This window comes from Sapajus apella, unplaced genomic scaffold (assembly GCF_009761245.1).
Source record: "Sapajus apella isolate SASKATOON/1434 unplaced genomic scaffold, GSC_monkey_1.0 scaffold43, whole genome shotgun sequence".
NCBI lineage: Eukaryota > Metazoa > Chordata > Mammalia > Primates > Cebidae > Sapajus > Sapajus apella.
Window position 1 is genome coordinate 6,499,400 of NW_022436983.1, and position 24,777 is coordinate 6,524,176.

Sequence of the window (24,777 nt, forward strand, 5' to 3'; positions counted from 1 at the left end):
TAGAGAAGGCACCATAGACACTGAAATGTAGACTGTCCAGCTGAGTTCCTTTTTTATCCACTCCGTCCTCAGGTCGTGGTTTGTCTGGCTTAGGAAAGCTGAAGTGAAACTGGCATCATTAAAAGCATTACCTTCAAACTTCCCAAGCCTTTTTGCATTTTCCTTGTTCTGCTGTTTTCCTGAAAGATACCTTTTCTCCCCAGTAATATTGGCCTTGTTTTATCTCGTCTGTTCCTAGGTTCATTCACTTTCTCTAGTGCTGAATAAGACAACCAGTGAGCTTGCCAAAGCAAATGTGTCCAAATTAGTAGCACACCTGGAAATGATTGGTAAGTGGTGGGGGGCAGAGGGAAGCAAACTTGCAAAATCTGGTCAGTGTTTGAACATTGTGATCACAAATTGATTGTCCTCACTTGCTGAGTAAGGTGTGGCAGTGGCTTGATTGTGGTTATTGGTCTGGACAGGATTCATGTTTGTGGTTCCCAAATGCTGACTAATGGATCCGAATCGTCTGGATAGCTTGTTAAAAGCACAGCTGTTGGCACAGCATCTTCCCTCCTCCTGTCTCTCACCTCCCTCCCAACAATCTGATTGAGTTGGGATGGAGCCCTGATGTTTATCTGTTTTCAACAAACTCTGTCCAGGGCGCCCATATAACTTTCTGTTTGTCCAAATTGGGATATTTTTGAGAGTGAAAGGGGACATCGTTAATATAATTATACCTGGAAAACAGGCATACAGCAGAGCTGTCTGGAAAACCAGAGGATATGGCTCCATCTGGAGTCATACACTGGGGGAGCTACCAGTAGAGGGCATGGTGTTAATGCTGGAGGATACTGTAGCAAAGCTGGCATTCTTTATTCTCTGTTTCTGAGATAGGGTCTCGCTTAGTCGCCCAGGCTGGAGTGCAGTGGCTCAATCTCAGTTCACTGCAGCATCCACCTCCTGGATTCAAGTGTTTCTCATGCCTCAGCCTTTCAAATAGCTGGAATTACAGGTACACACCACCATGCCCAGCTAATTTTTGTATTTTTTGATAGAGACTGTATTTCACCATGTTGGCTAGGCTGCTCTCGAACTCCTGACCTCAAGTGATCCTCCTGCCTCTGCCTTCTAAAATGTTGGGATTTCAGGAGTGAGCCATAGCACCTGGCCAGCATTCTCTCCAATGGGACTTTGTAGGTTAAAATTCTTAGTTGAATGCAAGTGATCAGCTACATCAGGTCCTACATAGTAGGAGTTTTTAAAAAATAATACTTTAACTTACTATTTTTTTAAACTATAGAGACAAGGTTTCACCATGTTAGCCAAGCTGGTTTCAAACTCCTGGACTCAGGCCATCCATTCACCTCGGCCTCCCAAAGTGCTGGGATTACAGGCGTGAGCCACTGTGCCCAGCCTAAATAGTAGAGATTTATAAAGTGTAAAGTAAAACATTTTTCCTTTTCTAACTATTGAAGATTACAAAGCTCACATGTTGATGCTGTAGTAAAAACAAGAATGTTTTTTGGGGAAGGAATAAACTGAGGCTGAGGTTTCATGCCTTGTACAATTATTTTAGAAAAAATTCTTAGAGGAAATTGTCTTTTTTTTTTTTTTTTTTTCCTACAGCATAGCCCTGTTGTTAATGGTCTTTAAGATTGGTAAAATCTTGCGTATTTTTGTTAGATGACATTAGGTATCTAAAATAAGTATGCGGCTGGACATGGTGGTTCATGCCTATAATCCCAGCACTTTGGGAGGCTGAGGTGGGAGGATTGCCTGAGGTTTGGAGTTTGAGACAAGCCTGAGCAACATAGTGAGACCTCATCTTTACAAAAAATAGTAAAAATTAACCAGTTGTGGTGGCAAATGCCTGAGGCCCGGCTACTCAGGAGGCTGAGGTGGTTAGATTGCTGATCCTGGAAGGTCACGGCCTGCAGTGAGCCATGATTGCGCCATTGTTCTCTAGCCTGGGTGATAGAGTGAGACCTTGTCTCAAAAAAAAAAAAAAAAAAAAAATTAATTAATATCTTCAATTCACTGGGAGCTGAACTAGCATGCCAAATGTACCTTAGTAATTGTTTTATAATGATAATTATGATAATAAGTTTTGTTTTATTACAGAGGCAACAGTTCAGAATATTCCTATTTAGTATCCAAACAGTGTTAAGAATGACTCATTATAGGTTCACATTCTAGTTGTACATGTTTCAGCCACCCCTTCTTTCTTCTTCCAGGAACTTCACTCATGTATCAGAGTAGTTTCAAATTCGTGTCTCCAGTGTCTTTCTACCTCACTAATTTTGGTCTTTCATTAAATCACACTAAAACACACTTAATGTTGCTTGAATTTGTGACATGTTTCTGACACTTCCTCCTATTCTTTTATCCATAGTATAATTAATAGACCTAATGATGTTTCACTGATTCTAGTTAGCGGTCTCATCTCAGAAAGCATCAAGTTTCTGTCTGTATTTATAAAGATTTTATCCTTTAAATGCGTGATGTTGCTGTATTATTTCTGTCCCCTTTGGACTTCCATGTTGGGACTTTTTTGTTGGTTTTTTTTTTTTTTTTGCACTGAGACTTTGTTTTAAATATTGCATAAAATACTTTATCTGGATATATTGGAATATGAAAATTTGCTTTCAATGTTTATTTTGATTACAAAGTGAAAAGTCTGAGGCATATGTTTACCAGCTTTTGTTCCAGACATATCTAAGTTGTATGACAAAAAAAGATACATAGTAACGTAATCTAATCTTATCATCCATAGAGGGAGACCTGGCCTTACAGGGCAGCATTGGGAGTCTGTCTCTAAGTGACCTGACGTCCCATGGGGAGTTCTACAGAGAACGGTTCACTACAAGTGGAGAAGAAGCACTCATCTTCCAGACTTTTAAGTAAAAATGTTGACTTGATATTTTATCATAATACTTGCTGTTTCAAATTATTGTTGGCCAGACAATGAAGAAAACTTTAAAAAAAAATCACCTTCTTAGACGTGAAATTGAAAAGTTATGATTGGAGGAGTTCTTCCTGACTTACATTTCATTAAAATGGATCTGTGTTGAAGTGGGCTACTTAAAGCTTCATAAACAGATGGGGTATAGGTTAGGTGCAGTGGGTCACGCCTGTAATCGAAGCTCTTTGGGAAGCCAGGGCAGATGGATTGCTTGAAGCCAGGAGTTTGAGACCACCCTGGGCAACATAGTGAGACGCTGACTCTTATAGAAGCAAAAAATTATCTGGGTGTGGTGGTATGTACCTGTAGTTCTAGCTACTCGAGTGGCTGAGGTGGGAGGATCCCTTGATCCCAGGAGTTGGAGGCTGCAGTGAGCCATGATTGTGCTACTGCACTTCAGCCTGGGTGATGGAGGGAGGCCTTGTCTCAAAACACACACCCCAGATAGGGTATGATTGAATAATTCTGATTATTAAAAGCCCTGGGCTCTCAGGCTGGTTTTCCACGAACTTGCTGTGTGAGTCACGTAGTCTTTCTATGTGTATATTGAGGGGACTGAAATCATTAGAACATTTCTAAGCTTCCATGTTGCTCTAAAGGTTCTAGAATGATTTCAGCCTCAGAAGGTTGTTGATGATATGAGTGTTCATTATGCATTTTTGTTTATCCTCTACATATTCTGATTTAATTGGTCTAGGGCCATGCTTAGTCTCTTTTTTTTTTTTTTTTAAGTCGAGGTCTTATTCTGTCCCCTAGACTGGAGTGCAGTGGTATGTCATCTCAGCTCACTGCAACCTCTGCCTTCCATGCTCAAGTGATTCTCCCACCTCAGCCTTCCACGTAGCTGGGACCACAGGCATGCACCACCACACCCTGCTACTTTTTTGTATTTTTGGTAGAGATGGGGTTTCACCATGTTGCCCAGGCTGGTCTCAAGCTCCTGAGCTCAGGTGATCTACCCATCTCGGTGTCCCAAAGTGTTGGGATTACAAGCGTGAGCCACCGTGCCTGGCCAGTTTTTTTTTCTTTTTTAACGTGCTAATGTTCAGCTAAGATTGAGAAAAACTGTTCCAACAAGCTGTCTCAGGGCTTTTTCATTTTTAGGGGGGTTATATTATACCCTACTGAGAATTGATTTGTTTATAATATGTACCTTGCTGTCATGACTCTAAAATAAATGAGATAATTAATGTAAAACTCTTAGTTTTCTGCCTAGTATAAAATAAGTACTCACAATGTTGGTTGACTGTCCTATATAATAATGTTTTTATGGCATCATACTCCTTTTGAGATGGAGTTTCGCTCTTGTTGCCCAGGCTGGAGTCCAATGCCGCAATCATGGCTCACCACAGCCTCTGCCTCCTGGGTTCAAGAGATTCTTCTGCCTCAGCATCCCGAGTAGCCAGGATTACAAGCATGTGCCACCATGCCCAGCTAATTTTGTATTTTTAGTAGAGACGGGGTTTCTCCATCTTGGTCAGGCTGATCTCGAACTCCTGACCTCAGGTGATCCGCCTACCTCAGCCTCCCAAAGTGCTGGGATTACAGGCATGAGCCACCGCATCCATGGGAAGTCTTCTAATTGGTCTTTGAACATGGATTCCAGAACTCTTTGACTTATATTCTACTGAAGTAAAAAGATACCTTTCTGCCTCCAGAAGATAGTTTTTCCCAGAAACATTGATTCTGATGCCTAATTTTCTTTACTTATTAATTCATGGCCGTATTTTTGTTGTTTTCTCACTCATATCCTCACCATCTTTGCCAGGAACACAGTGAGCAGGAATACTTACCTTAAAGGCAGGGAAAAGAGGCAGGGAGAAAGGTCAGAGCCTCAGGTGGCCTCGGCGTGACCTCAGTGCTAGACCTGTCCACCTGTTTATACTCCCGACTACCACTACTGTATCCCATCACAGAAGCTTACAAAGGGAGTAAATATTAGAGTTTGCTTTGTAAAGCCTAATTTTGGATTTCTATTTAATAGTTAAAGCTGTTTTTAGGGAAGCCCCTAAATCAACCTGAGTTTTTGTGAAATACTAATTTGTGTCTTGCTGTTATCTGAGTCACATTTTTATCCTGATTCTTAGATATGGACGGCCTGACCCTCTGCTCCGGAGAGAACATGACATTCGTGTGAGCCTCCAGATGGCCTCTGTGCAGTATGTGCATACTCAGCGTTTCCAGGCAGAGGTGGTGGCCTTCATTCAGCATTTCACTCAGCTGCAAGATGTCTTAGGGCGCCAGCGAGCTGCTATCGAAGGGCAGACGGTAGGTAGCCTGGGTTTCTCCAGGCTGCTTTTCCAGTTTGATCAATAGAACTTTTAGGCCTCTAGAGATAAATCTGGAAGATTAAAGATAATTTATCCTTGCTAATATGTTCTCTGTGTAGATTAGCTACAGAAATCTTTGTGTAATTGGAGAGCTTTATTCCATATTTATTGTATCTTACTTAAATTACCTTTAAAGTTTAGCCTTTTGCTTTGTGTAAAAACATAAGGGAGATTTACAAAGAACACTTAAGACTTCTGTTCCCCTTTTAGGACTCTAATGGGATGTTTCTTTTGGAAAGTGGTAGGTTTTTTTCTAAATGCAGTAGATCAGAAGTTCCAAACTGAGTTCGTGGCACCTGTGGTGTCCTCGTAGTTTATTCATGGCACATCTTGGGCCAAAAGAAACACCTAATGGTATTTCCATTTACAAAGTAAGTCAGTCTAAACAGCTTAACAAGTACATATGTCCCAACAACTTAGTAGGTGTTTGAAAAAAATCATAACACGTAAATGGAAAGAATAATATTTTATTTCATTCTTGAATAACCACAACGACTGGTAGGAGGTATGTGCCTCTTGGGTACTACATAACGTCTCCAACTTGGAATCAGGTTGGACATTACAACCCTCCCTTCCTGTCCACATTGATCTTCTTTTTTTTAAATTTTTTTAGTTTTTGTATGAGACCTTTTGCATTGACACATTTATCTTCTTACGGTACTTGCTTTTTATCACAGCAACTGCTGAAGACTCAGCTTTGCAAAGCTAAGACCTTACTGAAAGGAGTATGGCATGCTCTATTATTGAATGTGAACTACCACGGTGACTAGTTAGTGCAGTGTCTGGCAAATATTGTTTTTCCTTCAAAAATTTAAAATGTCCTGGCATTGCCAACCCTTCACTACCCTGTGGTGTCTCAGAACAGTTTGGGAGCCACAGAAAATAACAATGTACTTTCATAAAAACGTGTTATTTTTCCTTTTTAAAAAAAATTTTATGGCTGGGGATGGTGGCTCATACCTGTATTTCCAGCAGTTTGAGGGTCAAGGTGGGCAGATCACTTGAGCTCAGGAGTTTGAGACCAGCCTGGGCAACATGGTGAAACTCTTCTCTCTAAAAAATACAGAAATTAGCCAGGCATGGTGGCATGTGCCTGTAGTACCAGCTACTTGGGAGGTTGAGGTGGAAGGATGGCTAGAGCCTTGGAGGTCGAGGTTGCAGTGAACTGAGATCATGCCACTGCACTTCAGCCTTGGTGACAGAGTCAGACCCTTCCTCAAAACAACAACAACAACAAAAAACCCCAACTTTATTGGGTAAAAAAAATGATAATTTAGTAAATGCTATCTTTATAGTGGCAATATTTTTTAAAATTACATTTTAATTTAAATAGAAAGTGTTTGACTGTGTTAGATATTGATTTGGTACAGTAGCAAAGTGAAAAAGGGCATTTGGAGAAAAGCCTCCTCAGTTCTGTTTCTCCAGCCATCTAGTTTCTCTCCCTGGGAGCAACGAGTGCTGACAGTTTCCTGTGTATATTCCAGGGAAAGTATTTTAAAAAATTATAAAAGCATAATCAAATTATAGAAAATCTGGAAAAAAGAATCATACTAGTATCTCTGCACCATAGCATGTTTTAATTTGTTTCGGTTGTTTTCTTTCTATACATTTTTCTGTGAATTTACTCATGGAATATATAACTGATTTTTCTTTCTATAAAAACTAAAAAAATATATAGTGTTTTACACCTGTAAAAGATTATCTGTAGCATGTATATATGTTATGAAGCATAATAAGATGAACATCTGTGAACCCACCTCTAAACTGAAAATTAAAACGTCAGGAAGACAGCTGCCTGCATATGCTGCGTTCCTTCCCTATCTCGTTCCCCTGTCAACTCCTCACGTAACCACTCTGGTGATTTTTGGGTCTATAAGTCCCTTTAAAATTAAAAAGAAAAAATTCCCAAACAGTATCTTTTGCTTTGCTTGTGATCTTTATAAAAATGGCATTAAACTGTATTTAATGTGCCATGACTTGCTTTTTATCCCTGCTTAGTGTGTTAGTAAGATTCATTCATATTGTTAACATAATGATAGCATTTATTTTCACCATTGCATTTCATTCTGTGTATAACGTGATTTATCCATTTTCCTTTTGAACGTTTGGGTTGTTATACAGGGTTTTTGCTTTTGTGTACTGTGACTCCTAATGCACATGTTTGAGACCTTTTCTGATCTCTGAGATATCTAGCAGTGGAATTACTGAGCCATAGGGTATGCACACAGTTATCTTCACTAGCTAAAGCCAGATCATTTTCCAAAACAGCTGTCTCAATTGTAGCCTCCCATCAGCAATGTATAAGAATTTCTTTTAATTCATATCCTTCCCAATACTCTTATTGTTGGACTTTTTATTTGACATAAAATGATATACATTTATGGTTTGCATATGCTTTTATAGAATAATTTCGATTGAGAAACAGCATGCAGTGTATAAACTCTGTAAAACACAGTAATTTTATACATGCACTTTTAGAATCCGGCTGTTTTTCCTAGCCTTTTTTTAGAATCTTTTTCCATCTTGCTTTGCATTTTTCATAGGTAGCCTATGTAGTAACTATATAATCTATCAGCTTAACCATTTTCCTATTTTTAACACTTAAATTGCTTTCAGCTTTTCATTCTTATGACTAATGCTTCCGTGAATATCTTTATAGAAGTGAAGGCTTTTTTTCATTTTTTGAGTTATATTTATAGGACTGATTCCTATAAATGGTACTGTTTTATCAAAGTTATGAATATTTTTGTGACTCTCAATACAACTCTGCTAAATGTCTTCTGCTGGAGTTGTTATATGCATTTAAAACAATTACTTTTACATGTGTGGTTTAAACAGTAGTAAGCCTTATGTTGGTGAGTCATATGGGTTAGGAAGTGAGATGCTTGTACATTACTGAGTAATTGGGTTTAACTTCCTGGGTTAAACAGAGTTGAACAGTAAGTCTCTTAAGTTTGGCTTTTTCAAATTATATAAGATAAGTAGGAGGTTAAAGGAATGTCTTTCTGTTTTGAACATTGTTAAATATGTAGGCTTTGAAGAAAAGCTGATCTTCTCAAGAATGTTTAATTCTAGGTGTTTGAATTAGGTTTATATAGCGCTGAGATCTATCTTTATTTGCCTATAAGGTGAAGAGGCCATTTTGTTTGAAATTTAAATTCCATTCACCTTGCATTGGTGACACGTGTTTTTGACATGTAGCTGGACTTTTATTCCTGCGTTTTCTGAGGTCTATAAATAATGATTCAGTGGGACTTTGAATTTCTTTTTATTCTTGATGTTTCAAATTATAAGAGTATCAGTTGTACCTGATGTGTTTGGCCAAATATAAATTATATCCCTTATGTTTTTACCCCAGAAGTATGATGCAATTTTCCTATGCCTTCCTTCCACTTTACATGTAATCTCTTATATTGGTTACACTTCTTCATTCACTTAGCAACTGGTATTGTAAAGTAATACTGCATCTCAGAAATCTTGGGACAAATATTTTGAGTCTAGGTTTTGCCACCATAAGCTATGTGACCAGCAGGGAGTATTTTTCTTACTCTTCTTCCCTTGATTCAGTTATAGTAAGAATATGGAGATAGCAGAAATAAGTAGTCTGTACATTTGGCAATTGTTATTTATATTAATGATGCTTTGGAGTTTTCAAAGTGCTTTCCTATATATTATCTCATTTGATCCTTACAACAACCCTGTTTGTTCATTTCTTCAGTAATTTCAGAGTGAATGTGTCATGCAACTTGCCAGGCGCTAGGAACATAGTGGAAAACAAGAAAGATAAGGCCCTTGCCTTCATGGAGTTTATATTTAAGTGGGGGGATATAATCAAGGAAAAAAAGATAATTAGTTATGATAATACCTAATGAGGGGTTGGTCGGCAGATGTGTTACTTTCATTTTATAGGCGAGGAAACATTGTCAGCTCTTAACTTGGTTGTCTGGCTCATGATTCAGTATTTTTTTCCATTAACATATAACTGAATGCCTGTTAAAGATGCAAGTGCTCGTCAGGATGCCTGTATACGTAAAAATACATGGCTGTGAGTATAGGTAATAAAGCCTGAAAGGATATGGTGTTGATGTGATAATAAGAGCTGTTACATTTTCACTCAATTTTTGGGTGTATTGTCTCATTTAATCCTTATACCTCTTTGAGGTAGGGCTTAGAGCTTATTCCTATTTTATAGATAAGGAAATTGAGGCACAGAGACTTTAATGACTTAACCAAGATAACCAAGCTAATAAGTGGCCAGGGGTTTATTAGTTTTATCTTTTAAAATAACCAACTTATTCAGGCCTATATTGCCCTGGCCTACTCTCAGCAAATATACCACCTGTTCTTATAAAGAATGTATGTTCTGGGCTGGGCACTGTGGCTCACCCCTGTAATCCCAGCACTTTGGGAGGCTGAGACAGATTGATCACATGAGGCCAGGAGTTTGAGACCAGCCTGGCCCACATGGCGAAACCCCATCTCTACTAAAAATACAAAAAATAGCTGGGCATTGTGGTGCGTGCTTGTAATCCCAGCTATGTGGGAGGCTGAGGCATGAGAATCTCACTTGCGCCTGGGAGGCAGAGATTGCAGTGAGCTGAATTACGCCACTGTACTCCAGCCTGGACAATACAGCAAGACTCTGTCTCAAAAAAAAAAAAAAAGAAAGCTACGGAGTGCAGTTCCCATCGAGAGCAACACAGAGGACGAGTGATCGCCACATTTCCAACTGAGGTGCCAGGTGCATCTCAACCAGGGACTGGCCGGACAGTGAGTATAGCCCAAGGAGGGCAAGCCAAGGCAGGGTGGGGCACTACCTCACCCGGGAAGTGCAGCAGACTGGACGACCCCTTTCCTACCGAAAGGAGGCCATCGGTGGCTTTTCCAGCAAGGAAAAGAAATAAAGGGTATTCAGTTAGGAAAAGAGAAAGTCAAATTGTCTCTATTTGCAAATGATATGATTGTACATTTAGAAGACCCTATCATCTTAGCCCAAAATCTCCTTAGGGTGATAAGCAACTTCAGCAAAGTCTCAGGATACAAAATCAGTGTGCAAAAATCACAAGCATTCCTGTATACCAGTAACAGACAAACAGAGAGCCAAATTAGGAGCAAACTCCCATTCACAATTGCTACAAAGAGAATAAAATACCTAGGAATACAGCTGACAAAGAACGTGAAGGACCTCTTCAAGGATAACTACAAACCACTGCTCAAGGAAAGAAGAGAGGACACAAACAGATGAAAAAACATTCCATGCTCATGGTTAAGAAGAATCAATATGAAAATGACCATACTGCCCAAAGTAATTTGTAGATTCAATGCTATTCCCATCAAACTACCATTGACCTTCTTCACAGAACTGGAAAAAAACCACCTTAAACTTCATATGGAACCAAAAAAGAGCCCACATAGCCAAGACAATCCTAAGCAAAAAGAACAAAGCTGGAGGCATCACACTACCTGACTTCAAACTATACTGTAAGGCTACAGTAATCAAAACAGCATGGTACTGGTACCAAAACAGAGATATAGACCAACAGAACAGAACAGAGCCTTGGAAATAACACCACACATCTACAACCATCTGATCTTTGACAAACCAGACAAAAACAAGCAATGGGGAAAGGATTCCCAGTTTAATAAATGACTTTGGGAAAACTGGCTAGCCATGTGCAGAAAGCTGAAACTGGATCCCTTCCTTACACCTTATGCAAAAATTAATTCCAGATGGATTAAAGATTTAAACATAAGAACTAACAGCATAAAAACCCTAGAAGAGGCCAGGTGCGGTGTCTCATGCCTGTAATCGTAGCACTTTGGGAGGCTGAGGTGGGTGGATCACCTGAGGTCAGGAGTTCAAGACCAGCCTGGCCATCATGGTGAAACCCCATCTTAAAAAAAAAAAACAACCCTAGAAGAAAACCTAGGTGATACCATTCAGGACATAGGCATAGGCAAGGACTTCATGACTAAAACATCAAAAGCAATGGCAACAAAAGCCAAAATAGACAAATGGTATCTAATGAAACTTAAGAGCATCTGCACAGCAAAAGAAACAATCGTTAGAGTGAACTGGCAACCAACAGAATGGGAAGAAATTTTTGCAATCTACCCATCTGAGAAAGGGCTAATATCCAGAATCTACAAAGAACTAAAACAAAAAACCAACCCCATCAAAAAGTGGGCAAAAGATATGAACAGACATTTTTCAAAAGAAGACATTTATGTGTCCAACCAATGTATGAAAAAAATGCTCATTATCACTGGTCATTAGAGAAATGCAAATCAAAATCACATTGAGATACTATCTCATGCTAGTTATAATGGCGATCATTAAAAAATCTGGACAACAGATGCTGAGAGGATGTGGAAAAATAGGAATGCTTTTACACTGTTATTGGGAGTGTAAATTAGTTCAACCATTGTGGAAGACAGTGTGGCGATTCCTCAAGGATCTAGAAATAGAAATACCGTTTGACCCAGCAATCCCATTACTGGATATATATATCCAAAGGATTATAAATCGATCTATTATAAAGACACATGCACACACATATGTTCATTAAGGCACTGTTTACAATAGCAAAGACTTGGAACCAACCCAAATGCCCATCAAAGATAGACTGCATAAAGAAAATGTGGCACATATACACCATGGAATACTGTGCAGCCACAAAAAAGGATGAGTTCATGTCCTTTGCAGGGACATGGATGAATCTGGATAACCATCATTCTCAGAAAACTGACACAAGAACAGAAAACCAAACACTGCATGTTCTCACTCATAAGTGGGTGTTGAACAACGAGAACACATGGACACAGGGAGGGGAACATCACACACTGGGGTCTATTGGTTGGGGGACTAGGGCAGGGATAGCAGGGGGTGGGGAGATTGGGGAGGGATAACATTAGGAGAAATACCTAATGTAGGTGATGGGGGGATGGAGGCAGCAATCCACCACGGCATGCGTATACCTATGTAACAATCCTGCAAGAGCTGCACATGTACCCCAGAACTTAAAATAAGAAAAAAAACATATATTCTGTGGTTTATGGATGCAGTTTTCTATAAATGTGTAATTGATTTTTCTGTATTGTCTGTTTCCTGTGTCATTGATTTAATGCTTTTTATGTTCTTCCTTCTACTTTAGATTTAATTTACTTTTCTTTTTCAAGCTTCTTAAGGTGGAAGCTTTCAATTACTGATTTTTAAGTCTTTATTGCTTTCTAAAGTAGTGGTGTACATCTCTCTGTAAGCATTATTTTAAGTGTATCTCACAAATTTTAATGTATTATGTTTTCCTTGTCATTTTAGTGAAAATGTTTTTTCTATTTCCCTGTGATTTCTTCTGACCTAGGGGTTGTTTAGAAGTGTGTTGTTTAGTTTCCAAATATTTGGGGATTTTCCATTATCTTCTTGGTACTGATTTCTAATTTAACTCCATGGTGGTCATGGAATATGCTCTGTATGATTTTAATTGTTTTGTAAACTCATGAAACTTTTGGGAACTTGAGGTTATTTGATGGTAATGTTAGGTAATTAATTATCCTCTGAGTCACTTTTCCTTCCTCTTTCAGGTGAGAGATCAAGCCCAGCGCTGTTCACGGGTTCTCCTGGATATTGAGGCTGGTGCACCCGTTCTCCTGATCCCAGAAAGTTCCAGATCAAATAATCTGATTGTAGCAAATTTGGGGAAGTTGAAAGTCAAAAATAAGTTTCTCTTTGCTGGTTTTCCTGGCACCTTTTCCCTACAAGATAAGGTAAGCAGTCAGTATGCATTTCCTTTTCAGTTCAGCTAGTATTTGATCACTAATTGAAAAATTTGTATGCTGTGTAAGATGATCCATAATTGCTATTACTTTTGTAGGGTATGTGGCTTGAAGATTTTTTTTTTTTTTACATTTTATTGACATTTCAATTAACCTTATGAATTGAAGTAGTGTAAATTAACAACTGTTAGTAACTGCAGGTAGTAACTTGTTTTAGCAAACAAACCAGTGAAACCAACCTTCCATTACTTTCCTTAAGTAAAAGCATTTCTTCTATAATATCAACTTTTTATACTCTGTGGCTTTTTTCAGAGGACGTGATTGGCCCTTGTTTACTTGAAGCCATGTAAAAATGTCTTGATAATAACATCTTATATAGTATATTGCCTTACAGTTTTAAACCGTGACGCCTTCTTTTTTCAACTTTCATTTTAGACACAGGGGTACATGTGCAGGTTTGTTAGATGGGTATATTGTACCTAGGTAGTGAGCAGAGTACCCAATAGGTAGTTTTCTGACCCATTCCCCTCACTCCCCTCTCCCTGCTCTAGTAGTTTATATTAAACAAGTAAATGTGTTTCCCTGAGTTTTGTGAGCTACCATAGCAAATTATAGAACCTCAGGAGGGCATCTATTGTTCCCATATTTATGTCCATGAATACTCAGTGTTTAGCTCCCACTTCAAAGTGAGAACATGTGGTATTTGCTTTTCTGTTCCTGCATTAATTCACTTAGGATTATGGCTTCCAGTTCCATCAGTGTTTCTGCAAAGGACATGATTTCATTCTTTTTTATGGCTGTGACTTATTTATTTCTTATAACAGTGTTGGAGGTAATTAGGATGAGGGCTGTTATTTGTGTTTTACACTAGCGAAAACTAGGATTCTTTGAGAATAAACAATAAAAAGGGAAACACCTAATAATTCACAGACTCTTAAAGCTGAGAGTACCTTTTAGATGGTCTGATTAGTCCCCCTTTATCCCCCCGTTTTGCATTTGAGGAGACCGAGTGACATATCTGGAACTAGAGATGAGGCCTTGTCATTCTTGGTGTATGTTTTCATCATTTCTTGTTGGTTTCCACGGCAGCTCTTCAGTCTGTTTGCTTATTCCTTGCAAACTCAATTTAGTGTGTCAGAAAAGCACTTACTAAAATTCCCAGCTAGTTATGCCTATTTTTAGTATAGTAGCTAATAACATAGGGAGAGAGATGGCCTTGAAATGTATATAAGATTTGATTGTAAGATCTTAAAACTGCCAAAAATAGCAATACATAGCTACCATTTGCTGAATGCTCATTATACATCAGCCAGTGCTGTGCTCTTTACATATAAAAGGAAACAATTCCCAATGCTTCTGACACCAAATGTGTTGGGTTTTACCCTGTAACTACCATTTTCCAACTCTGCAGATACCAGCTGGGTGTCCTATAATTTAATTACGACACTAACCACTTGGCGTTATGCTGAGACTACCCTTCACTTCAGACAACAGTCGCAAGTCCAGGTCTCCTGTACATCTGACGGACTAGCTATAAACTCGGGGTTTCCATAGTGCCCTCCTGAGGTTCAGTAATTTGCTGTAGTGGCTCACAGAACTCAGGGGAACACATTTACTGGTTTAGTATAAAGGCTGTAATAAAGGATACAGCCAGATAAGAGGTACATAGGGTAAGGTCCAGAGGTGTCCCAAACACAGGAGCTTCTGTGCCATGGAATTGGGGTGTTCCATCCTCCTGGACTGTGGATGTGTTCACCAACCTGGTAGCTCTCTGGACCCCATTGGTTAGGCTTTTAATGGAGCTCCCATTACATGGGTGTAATTAATTAAATCATTGACCATTTGTGATTAGACTCGATCTCTAGCCCCACTGCTCTCCCTGGAGGTCTGGGCACTGAAACTGAAAGTTACAACTGTCTAATCACATGGTTGCCTATACTTCTGACAGCTCCCATTCTAAAGCTATTTAGGGGCTTTTAGCCACCAGTTATTTCATTAACATACACAAGGACATTTTATCACTCTGGAGATTCCAGGGGTCTTAGAAGCCCTTGTGTCAGGGACTAAGACCAAATACAATCATGGTCCCTTAGCTACAGGGAGATCCTTGGGAGAATGCATCCTTAGGTGATTTCCTTGCTCTGTGATCATTGCAGAGTGTCCTTACACAAACCTAAATGGCTTAGCCTACTACACACCTAGGCTCTGTTGTATAGCCTGTTGCTCCTGGGCTACAAACCTGTACGGCACAATACTGTGCTGAATACTGTAGGCAGTTGTAACACCATGGTAAGGTATTAATGTATCTGAACATATCTAAACATAGAAAAGATAAAATAAAAATACTGCATTATAATCTTATGGGACCATCATAGTATATGTGGTCTGTAGACTGGAGTGGCATTATGCGGTGCATAACTGTATTTGTTTGAGGTAAGTCTTTACGTGGAGGCCACACTAAAATTTTTAGGAGGAACTCAGTTCTAGCCAGAATGTGTGACCAAGTTCACCAGGACCATGTTTGTTTCTCTGTCCTTCCTAAAAAGGTAATGGACTGAATATCTTTATCAGATACATCTATATATGGATTTACCAGCAGACCCTGAAGTTAGCCTTGGCAGAAGAATTACCAAAATACTTCAAGAAATTTTTGCAAAAGGTTCCTATTTTTTAAGCCAAATAATAGCACTGAGTTTGTAGCATTTTAATGAAAAAAAATTTCCCTGTATTTGTTTTTGAGGATTTGATTTTACGTGGCACTGCATACAAGGACAGCTTTTTCTTCAAGGTATAATGTGCTTTTTTTGCAACCTGACTATTCTGAAAAACCTTATGGGATTCAGCAGTCAATTCACATTCACATGCTTAAAACAGAAAATTAAAACCAGCCCTTTAAGATATCTCATTACTTGAGAAAGCCTGCTTATTAACTTTTTTTTTTAAGTGTTTAAATTACTTTCCTACTATGTAGAGAAGTTCTTCTTAAGGCCTATTAAAAAGAATTTCTTTTTTTTAGCCCTCAGTAGTACTTTCTTGGTGATCTTGCTTTATATCCTTCAATCTTAGAAAAACTAGCTTATTAGGTACGAGTGATTGCTCTGTAGAATTCCATAAGGGCTGTTTGGAGTGAGTTGCTTGTTCAAGTATTTGTAATCAGATAAACACATCTGTGAGGTTTACCTCCCCATGCATACAGTTAAATGTAATTGATTACAATCTATATGAAATGAATAATTACCTTCTTCACCATCCATCATTTTGCATTTACATTTGCCCTTTAATACATTTGCATGTGTGAGGTTTGTCTAATATGCATTCCAGTGGTTAAAGAGCAGGAAATAATCCTGAAATGAAAGCTTGCAGAGGGGTTATTTGCCCTTGAGTTTCATGACTCCTGTGTGTTTGGAATTGTTTTACATAAATCCATGTCTTAATGAGTACAAGATTGAGTTTTTTTGCATATGCTTTTATTTCATTCTTCTCAACCATAGCTTATGCTTAAACCACAATTTCTAAGTCAAAGTCTTTCAAAAGCTTTGAGTTAATCTCCTCAAGCCATTGATTTATTTAATCCAACTACAGAGAGGATGTCGAGATGAATCAAATGAAAGGGCAACAAACATTTTACAGAGTTTAAATAAACTAAGTGAGAGGGAAAGGTTTTAATGTTGAAATACTTAAATAATGGCATTTACCTAGTAATCTGCCCTACAAAAAAAAATTGCAGAAAGCAAGAACTAGTTTCTTTTGCTTGTAATTACTACTTGAGAGAACTGTGAAAGGGAGCACTATTTTCATATTCTTTTCCAAAGCTGAGAGGAGTAAACATATAAGGCAGGCCTAGAGGGAGAACCATCCTTCCTCTCTTCCCACATACAGATGAGAATGGCGAGATGGGAACAGAGATGCCACGGAAGCTGTGCAGATATGTAGCTCTGAGCCCTGGGAAGCTTAAAAGTCAATTATTGAATCGTTCTGGTGAAATAGATTTTCCTCTGTTAGTAATTAACTGAATGAAGGTACTGAGTGTGTAAGAAAAGAGTAGTATTTTCAGCAGAATTACAGTATCTATTTTATTCTCTGTTAGCCCTTCTTAGTTTTCATGCCCTTGAGCAGAAACATCATAGGAATGGCTGACTTCTTTTGGTTTTCATTTTGTTTTCATTGCCACAGTTACTTAGAGAGATGGGAAATGTAAACCCATGAGGGGAGATGTCTGCAAAGTACAAACACATTACTGTGGCCTCATTTCGTTGGAGCCATGTTGCCATTAGATACCTTTTCTTAGAACAATACGCCCCTCCCCAACAGCAAAGCAACAAACCATCTTATAGCTGAGAGACTTGCATTTGCTGCATTTGACCTTGATTAAACCACTTGAAGCAATTGGCATCTTCAGATTTGCTCTTGAGCCAAAAGATGCTTATCTTCCTGCAGAAGTTTTCAACAAGTATTGAACTATATGTAACATCTCTGCTGATAATGTTTTGTGGCAGTAAATGTCACGATCCTGGTAGCCTCTTGTATATGGGATCTGGGAGGCTGAGGAAAGCGCAAGTATTACAGAGTCTTTGAAGACCCTAGGGACTGGGATAGGGCTTTGGAGATATTAAACACAGGGTCCTACCACCAGTGCTCCCCATTTTCCATTTCCTGTATTCTAGTTTTAGTTTGTTTCTTTCCAGGAATCTGTGCCTTCAGCTTCCCCAACGGGTACTCCCAAACACAGTCTGAGGAAAACAAGCTCGGAGGAGCCCAAGGGAACCCGTTCCCAGGGGCAGTTCACGATGCCTCTTGCTGGAATGAGCCTCGGCAGCCTGAAGAGTGAGTTTGTGCCCAGTACCTCCACCAAGCAGCAAGGACCACAACCTGCATTGTCTGTTGGCCAAGTGTCTAGTAGTCCAGGTAAAAGAGGAGAAAAGCTGCATCACACTGAAGGTGGGGAAATTCACGGGACTGTTCAGGAACCTGAGCAGGGCGGGCATTGTGTTCAAGCAGGTGTTAATGAAGAGATAGCATTTCTTTAATGATGATTGGATTTTGATTTTGTTTTAGAAGGTTTCAGAGTTTTAAGTATAGATTTATCATTGGATGACTTCTACAGTAGGGTTAAATGAGCGAGATACAGTGTAATTAAAGAGATTTTTAGATCGTCTGTTAGGACTTTTTTCTCATAGCTGAAAATAGTAGAAAGAGTCTTGCATCCTTGCAAGCCACTACCTAGACACTATCCTGGCAAGCTACTAATTCTAAGAAATGTAAAAGAACACATTAAAAAATATTAGCGTAAATCAGGCAACAACAGAAATGCTGTAGCAGTTTTTAAAAGACATGAACCATCTGGTCATTGGTGTTCTCGCCAACATAAGAATTAGTGGGTGAAAGATATGAACAGACACTTCCCAAGGGAAGACATTTATGCGGCCAACCAGCATATGAAAAAATGCTCATCATCACTGGTCATTAGAGAAATGCAAATCAAAATCACATTGAGATATCATCTCATGCCAGATAGAATGGCGATCATTAAAAACTCTGGAGATAACAGATGCTGGAGAGGATGTGGAGAAATAGGAACACTTTACACTATTGTTGAGAGAGTGTAAATTAGTTCAACCGTTGTGGAAGACAGTGTGGCGATTCCTCAAGGATCTAGAAATAGAAATACCGTTTGACCCAGCAATCCCATTACTGGGTATATACCCAAAGGATTATAAATTGATCTATTATAAAGACACATGCACACATGTATGTTCCTTGAGGCACTGTTTACAATAGCAAAGACTTGGAACCAACCCAAATGCCCATCAAAAATAGATTGGATAAAGAAAATGTGGCACATATACACCATGGAATACTGTGCAGCCATAAAAAGGATGAGTTCATGTCCTTTGCAGGGACATGCATGAATATGGATAACCATCATTCTCAACAAACTGACACAAGAACAGAAAACCAAACACTGCATGTTCTCACTCATAAGTGGGTGTTGAACAACAAGAACACATGGGCACAGGGAGGGGAACATCACACACTGGGGTCTATTGGGGGTTGGGGGACTAGGGCAGGGATAGCAGGGGGTGGGAAGATTGGGGAGGGATAACATTAGGAGAAATACCTAATGTAGGTGATGGGGGGATGGAGGCAGCAAACCACCACGGCATGTGTATACCTATGTAACAATCCTGCAAGAGCTGCACATGTACCCCAGAACTTAAAGTAAAATAAAAAATTAAAATTAAAAAAAAGATTTAGTCATTCCAAATGAGAACATTATTTTGGAGGCTTTTCTGGTTTTATGTATTTTTTCTCCCCTTGAGACAGCGCCTCACACTGTCTCCCAGGCTAGAGTGCAGTGTCGAGATCATGGCTCACTGCAGCATTGACCTCCTGAGCTCAAGTGATCCTCCCACCTCAGCTTCCTGAGGAGCTGGAAATACAGGCACACGCCATCATACGCAGCTAATTTTTTTGTTGTTGTTGTTATTTTTTTTGTAGAGATGGGGTTTCACCAGGTTGCCCAGGCTGGATCTTAAAGTCCTGAGCTCAAGTGATCCTCCTGCCTCGTTGTCCCAAAGTTCTGGGGTTACAGGCATGAGCCCCCATGCCTGGCCTCTTTTCTATTGTTAAATGTGTTCTGGATGAGTGATGTACTGGATAAGTGGGAGCTGCTTTGAGCTGCTAGAGAGGGAGGCAGAATATGATGAACTGCAAAGATCAGTCCAGTGTGATGGGACTTTGCAAGATTCAGGGCACTAGCTGAGAGAGGCTGCTGAGTGTCTTGTTACATAGATGGGAGGAATCGTTAACTCTCTCTGGTACCTTATAGTCCTAGAGGTGACAGGAAAGTGGTTTTAATTATGTTGATCCTGCAACGAGATAATTTTAATCACCTTAGTAGTAGTTGTGGAACACTTACTGTGTGTTAAACATTGTGGCGCATTATTTACATTAATTATTTTGTCCACATTACACTACTGTAGGGTTTTTTAAAACATCCCTATTTCACAGATGAAGAGGCAAAGCCTTGGAGAGATTACGTAACCTAACTTGCCCAAGGTTATGTAGATAGTAATGGAAGAGTTGGACTATGAATTTTGGCAGTCTGACTCCAGAACCGAATTGTAACCCAACATGATGCTGCCTGCCAGTGTGTCTGCATGCACAGATAAGAGCACAGAGGGCTGCACCTGAGGACCACTCAGCTCATGGCGCCCGCCGTCACTGATGTTGTGACGTTTGTGATGACTAAGAATAAGGCCAGTCTTACATCTGTAGAGGTGGATGCCTTTAAGAAGTGATTTGGGATGTTTTATAGAAAGAAGGTCTCTTTTTTAGCAGTATTTCTCCTACTAATTTGCTCTTTGTTTCTGAAATTTCACTATTCATGATACAGTGCCTTGGATTAAGACAGTGGTTTTCATGCTGTTTCCATATAATCCTAGGATTCCATAATAGTACCCTAGGGCAGCAGTCCCCAACCTTTTTGGCAGGGACCAGTTTCATGGAAGACAGTTTTTCCATGGACGGGGCTGGAGATGGTTTCAGGATGAAACTGTTCCACCTCAGATCATCAGGCATTGGATTCTCATAAGGAGTACACAACCTAGATCCCTTGCATACGGAGTCCCCAATAAGGTTAGCATCCCTATGAGAATCTAATCCCACCACTGATCTGACAAGGAGCAGAGCTCAGGTGGTAATGCTCACTCACCTACCTCTCACCTCCTGCTGTGAGTACCTGTCCATGCCTGGGGGTTTAGGACCCCTGCCCTAGGGAATCTCCGAAGACTGCTTCATTCCCATTCCTTACCCCCTTCTACCAGATCAGCTTCTACTTTTAACTATTTCATGTATTTATCAATAGAATGAACAAATAAAAAACTCATTTATTCAGTGTCCACTTAGTGCCAGGTGTTATATTTTGTTCCCTAGTATATTAACATTCTGTTAGACATGGCTCCTCCTGCAATGCTACTTGTAGACTAATGAAAAAGACATTGAACAGTTAAATATTGATAGATTATAATACGCGTTATCATGGGAAAGACAGGAGAGAAGACTGAATTTAGATGAGATGGGAGGGCCACTCCACCTGTATGGCTATTCAGTCAGCAAAGAGCTTGGCATTTTGGGGGAAATAAAGGACAAGTTTGTTTTAGTAAGCCTGAGGCTGACTAAGCCAGGGGCTTAGTGAGCAAGAGAGAGAATGGCTTGAAATGAGGTTGGGAAAGAAGGCAGTGGGCTTGTGCAGGGCCTTGTAGGGATTTGGGGGAGATTTGCAGAAATAATTTTTTTGTTGTTTTTCTTTTTGGGATGGAGCCTTACTCTGCCACCCAGACTGGAGTACAGTGGCATGATCTCGGCTCACTGCAACCTCCACCTCCTGGGTTCAAGCCATCTCCTGCCTCAGGCTCCCAAGTAGCTGGGATTCAGGTGCCTACCACCATGCCTGGCTAATTTTTATATGTTTAGTAGAGACAGGGTTTCGCCATGTTGGCCAGGCTGGTCTTGAACTCCTGACCTCAGGTAATCCACCCGCCTCGGCCTCCCAAAGTGCTGGGATTACAGGCCTGAGCTACCATGCCTGGTTTACAGAAAGAATTTTGGATTAAACATAGCCAGTAAGTGTATAAAAAAAGTGAATGTTATGGACTGTTTATTTTTTTAAGGATTACTCAGGTGTCTTGTGGGGAGAATGGTTTTGTGAGGGCTAGAATGGAATTATGTAGGTCTAATGGAGGAGAGTTCTTTTTGGTCTAGGCAAGAATGAAGGTGGTTTGGATCTGGTCAGTGGAAATGGAAGTGGTTACATGTGGCAGTATTTGTTTGAAAAAAAATTTTACTGCTGGGAAAAGTTTGTAAACCTTTAGGTAGCATTATCGCTAGGGAGGGATTGCATGTGGAGTCAAATTTAGTCATCCAGCCCCCGTTATTGTCACAGTGTAGACATGAGACACTGAAGAACTGTGACAACGTCTGTGCTTGGAGAGGAGGGCAGGGGGGCAGGGTGTGTCATGCACATGGAGCTTTGCATAAGGAGCCCTTGCTGCCATAGTGGAGACACTGTGGTGTCTTGGATAGCCAGTTTTCTGAGTAGTGGACAGCAGGGGAAGCAGGCAACTGTAAACATTGTCAAAGACACAATGAGCTTTGCATTAAAAAAAAATTTTTTTTTTATTATACTTTACGTTCTGGGTTACATGTGCAGACTGTGCAGGTTTGTTACATAGGTATACAACATGTGCCGTGGTGATTTGTTGCATCCGTCACCCCGTCATCTACATTAGGTATTTCTCCTAATGCTATCTTTGCATTTTTAATTTTGCTTGGGGCAAGCCCTTTTTGGGTCCCATTTTTCATTACCTCTCTTTCCTTGGGTCTTCGTAGAAGACCATGTCTGCCTGCTGGATTGCATCGTCGTGGATCTCCAGGACATGGACATCTTTGCTGCAGAGAGACATCCAAGAGAATACTCCAAGGCACCAGAGGACAATAGTGGAGATCTCATCTTCCCTTCCTATTTTGTGCGACAGACAGGAGGAAGCCTCTTAACCGAGCCTTGTAGGCTGAAGTTGCAGGTGGAAAGGAATTTGGATAAGTGAGTTTTTTGTTTTGTTTCGAGATGAAGTCTCACTCTGTCACCCAGGCAGGCTGGAATGCAGAGACACAGTCTTGGCTCACTGCAACCTCCACCTCCCAGGTTTAAGTGATTCTCCTCAGCCTCAGCCTCCCAAGTACCTGGGATTATAGGAACATGCCACCATGCCCAGCTAATTTTTGTATTTTTAGTAGAGATGGGGTTTCGCCATGTTGTGGTCTCAAACTCCTGACCTCAGGTGTTCTGCCTGCCTCGGCCTCCCAAAGAGCTGGGATTACAAGTGTGAGCCACTGTGCCTGGCCAGTGTTTTATATCTGAATAATTGTCTATGATAAGTAGAATCTTAACTTGGAAATCAGTGCCATTAAGATAAGTTTAGAAGAACTAGTTATTCGCTTATTTCTTCATCTAACAAATGTTTATTGAGTACCTACTATGTGCTGAACATGAGGGCTACTATGATGAAAGAGAAAACAAATTCCTTTGAAGGAACTTATGTTTTGTTGAGGGATACAGGAAGTTAAGTAGATGATTCTAATTTAGTGTTTGATTTAATCTGATAAACCGTGTTGTAAGATTACAGCACGCGCCTTGGGGCTGAGCATGGTGGCTCACGCCTGTAATCCCAGCACTTTGGGAGGCCAAGGCAGATGGATCATCAGATCAGGAGTTCAAGATCAGCCTGGCCAACATGGTGAAAACCTGTCTTTACTAAGAATACAAAAATATTAGACGAGGCGTGGTGGTGGGCGCCTATAATCCCAGCTACAGACAATTGCTTGAACCTGGGAGGCGGAGGTTGCAATGAGCTGAGATTACACCACTGGACTCCAGCCTGGGCGACAGAGTGAGAGTCCGTCTCAAGGAAAAAAAAAAATACAACACGCGCCTTGGAAACAAAGAGGAGGGAAGCAAATTTAGCATGGATTGGGTGGTGATAGGAGGGTAGTGATTGCAGGCAGCGTGTTCTGGAAGAGTTGTACATTTGAATTATGTGTTCCAAATAGATTAGATTATGGACCTGCTATTGCTGTTTACCATGGAACTCCATTTAATCAGTATAAATATTTAGGTGCAGAGTTTCCCATTTCACTCCATTAAACAACGAAAAGTACTCCGTAAAGACCGATGAACTGACCCTAGTTTACCCTGGCTGTTGGCCTTGAAACACAGGGTGCTTATTTCTGAAATCCAGTGCATGACTTCACTTGTCGTTAGTTCCATATCTGGCTGAGAAACTTCTTGAAAATGAACATTCCCAGACCTACCTGGGACCAACAGAATGTGACTCTCTGGACTGACACTCAGGTGTCCATTTAACAAGGCCCTTTCAGGGGCCTTCTGCTTGCCTGGCCCATGTAGGTGAACTGGGATCCACTGATTACAGTGTACTGTATCTCTCAGTTGGGTGCAATGATTTTGGAGAAAGCAGCAACATTTTGTGTGTCTATTCCAGGGAAGGGTGAGATGTGGCTGTATAGAGATTTCCATTTGTAGCATTTTAAAAACCAGTTTTGACTGGGCACGGTGGCTCATGCCTGTAATCTCAGCACTTTGGGAGGCCAAGGTGGGTGGATCATAAGGTCAGGAATTTGAGACCAGCCTGGCCAACATGGTGAAACTCCCATCTCTATTAAAAAACAAAAACAAAAATTAGCTGGGCATGGTGGCATGTGCCTGTAATCTCAGCTACTTGGGAAGCTGAGGCAGGAGAATCGCTTGAACCGGGGAGGCAGAGGTGGCAATGAGCTGAGATCGTGCCACTGCACTCCAGCCTGGGTGACAGAGCAAGACTCCATCTCAAAAAAAAAAAAAAGAAAGAAAGAGGGCCGGGCGCGGTGGCTCAAGCCTGTAATCCCAGCACTTTGGGAGGCTGAGGCGGGTGGATCACGAGGTCAAGAGATTGAGACCATCCTGGTCAACACGGTGAAACCCCATCTCTACTAAAAATACAAAACATTAGCTGGGCATGGTGGCGCGTGCCTGTAATCCCAGCTACGCAGGAAGCTGAGGCAGGAGAATTGCCTGAACCCAGGAGGCAGAGGTTGCGGTGAACCGAGATCGCGCCATTGCACTCCAGCCTGGGTAACGAGAGCGAAACTCCGTCCCCCCCAAAAAAAAAAAAA

The 24,777-nt window shown here is 40.4% G+C and overlaps 1 protein-coding gene across 5 annotated transcripts in view; it reads left to right on the top strand.

Annotated features, from left to right (window-relative positions):
- VPS13D (vacuolar protein sorting 13 homolog D) overlaps positions 1-24,777 on the top strand; it is a 296,629-nt gene that overhangs the window by 59,871 nt on the left and 211,981 nt on the right. For all 5 annotated transcript variants that reach the window (XM_032300439.1, XM_032300440.1, XM_032300441.1 and 2 more), the window contains 6 exons: positions 239-329; positions 2,759-2,885; positions 5,035-5,215; positions 12,859-13,041; positions 17,736-17,955; positions 22,441-22,651. In XM_032300439.1, coding sequence (XP_032156330.1) covers positions 239-329; positions 2,759-2,885; positions 5,035-5,215; positions 12,859-13,041; positions 17,736-17,955; positions 22,441-22,651 — 1,013 coding nt within the window. The remainder of the gene's footprint in view (positions 1-238; positions 330-2,758; positions 2,886-5,034; positions 5,216-12,858; positions 13,042-17,735; positions 17,956-22,440; positions 22,652-24,777) is intronic.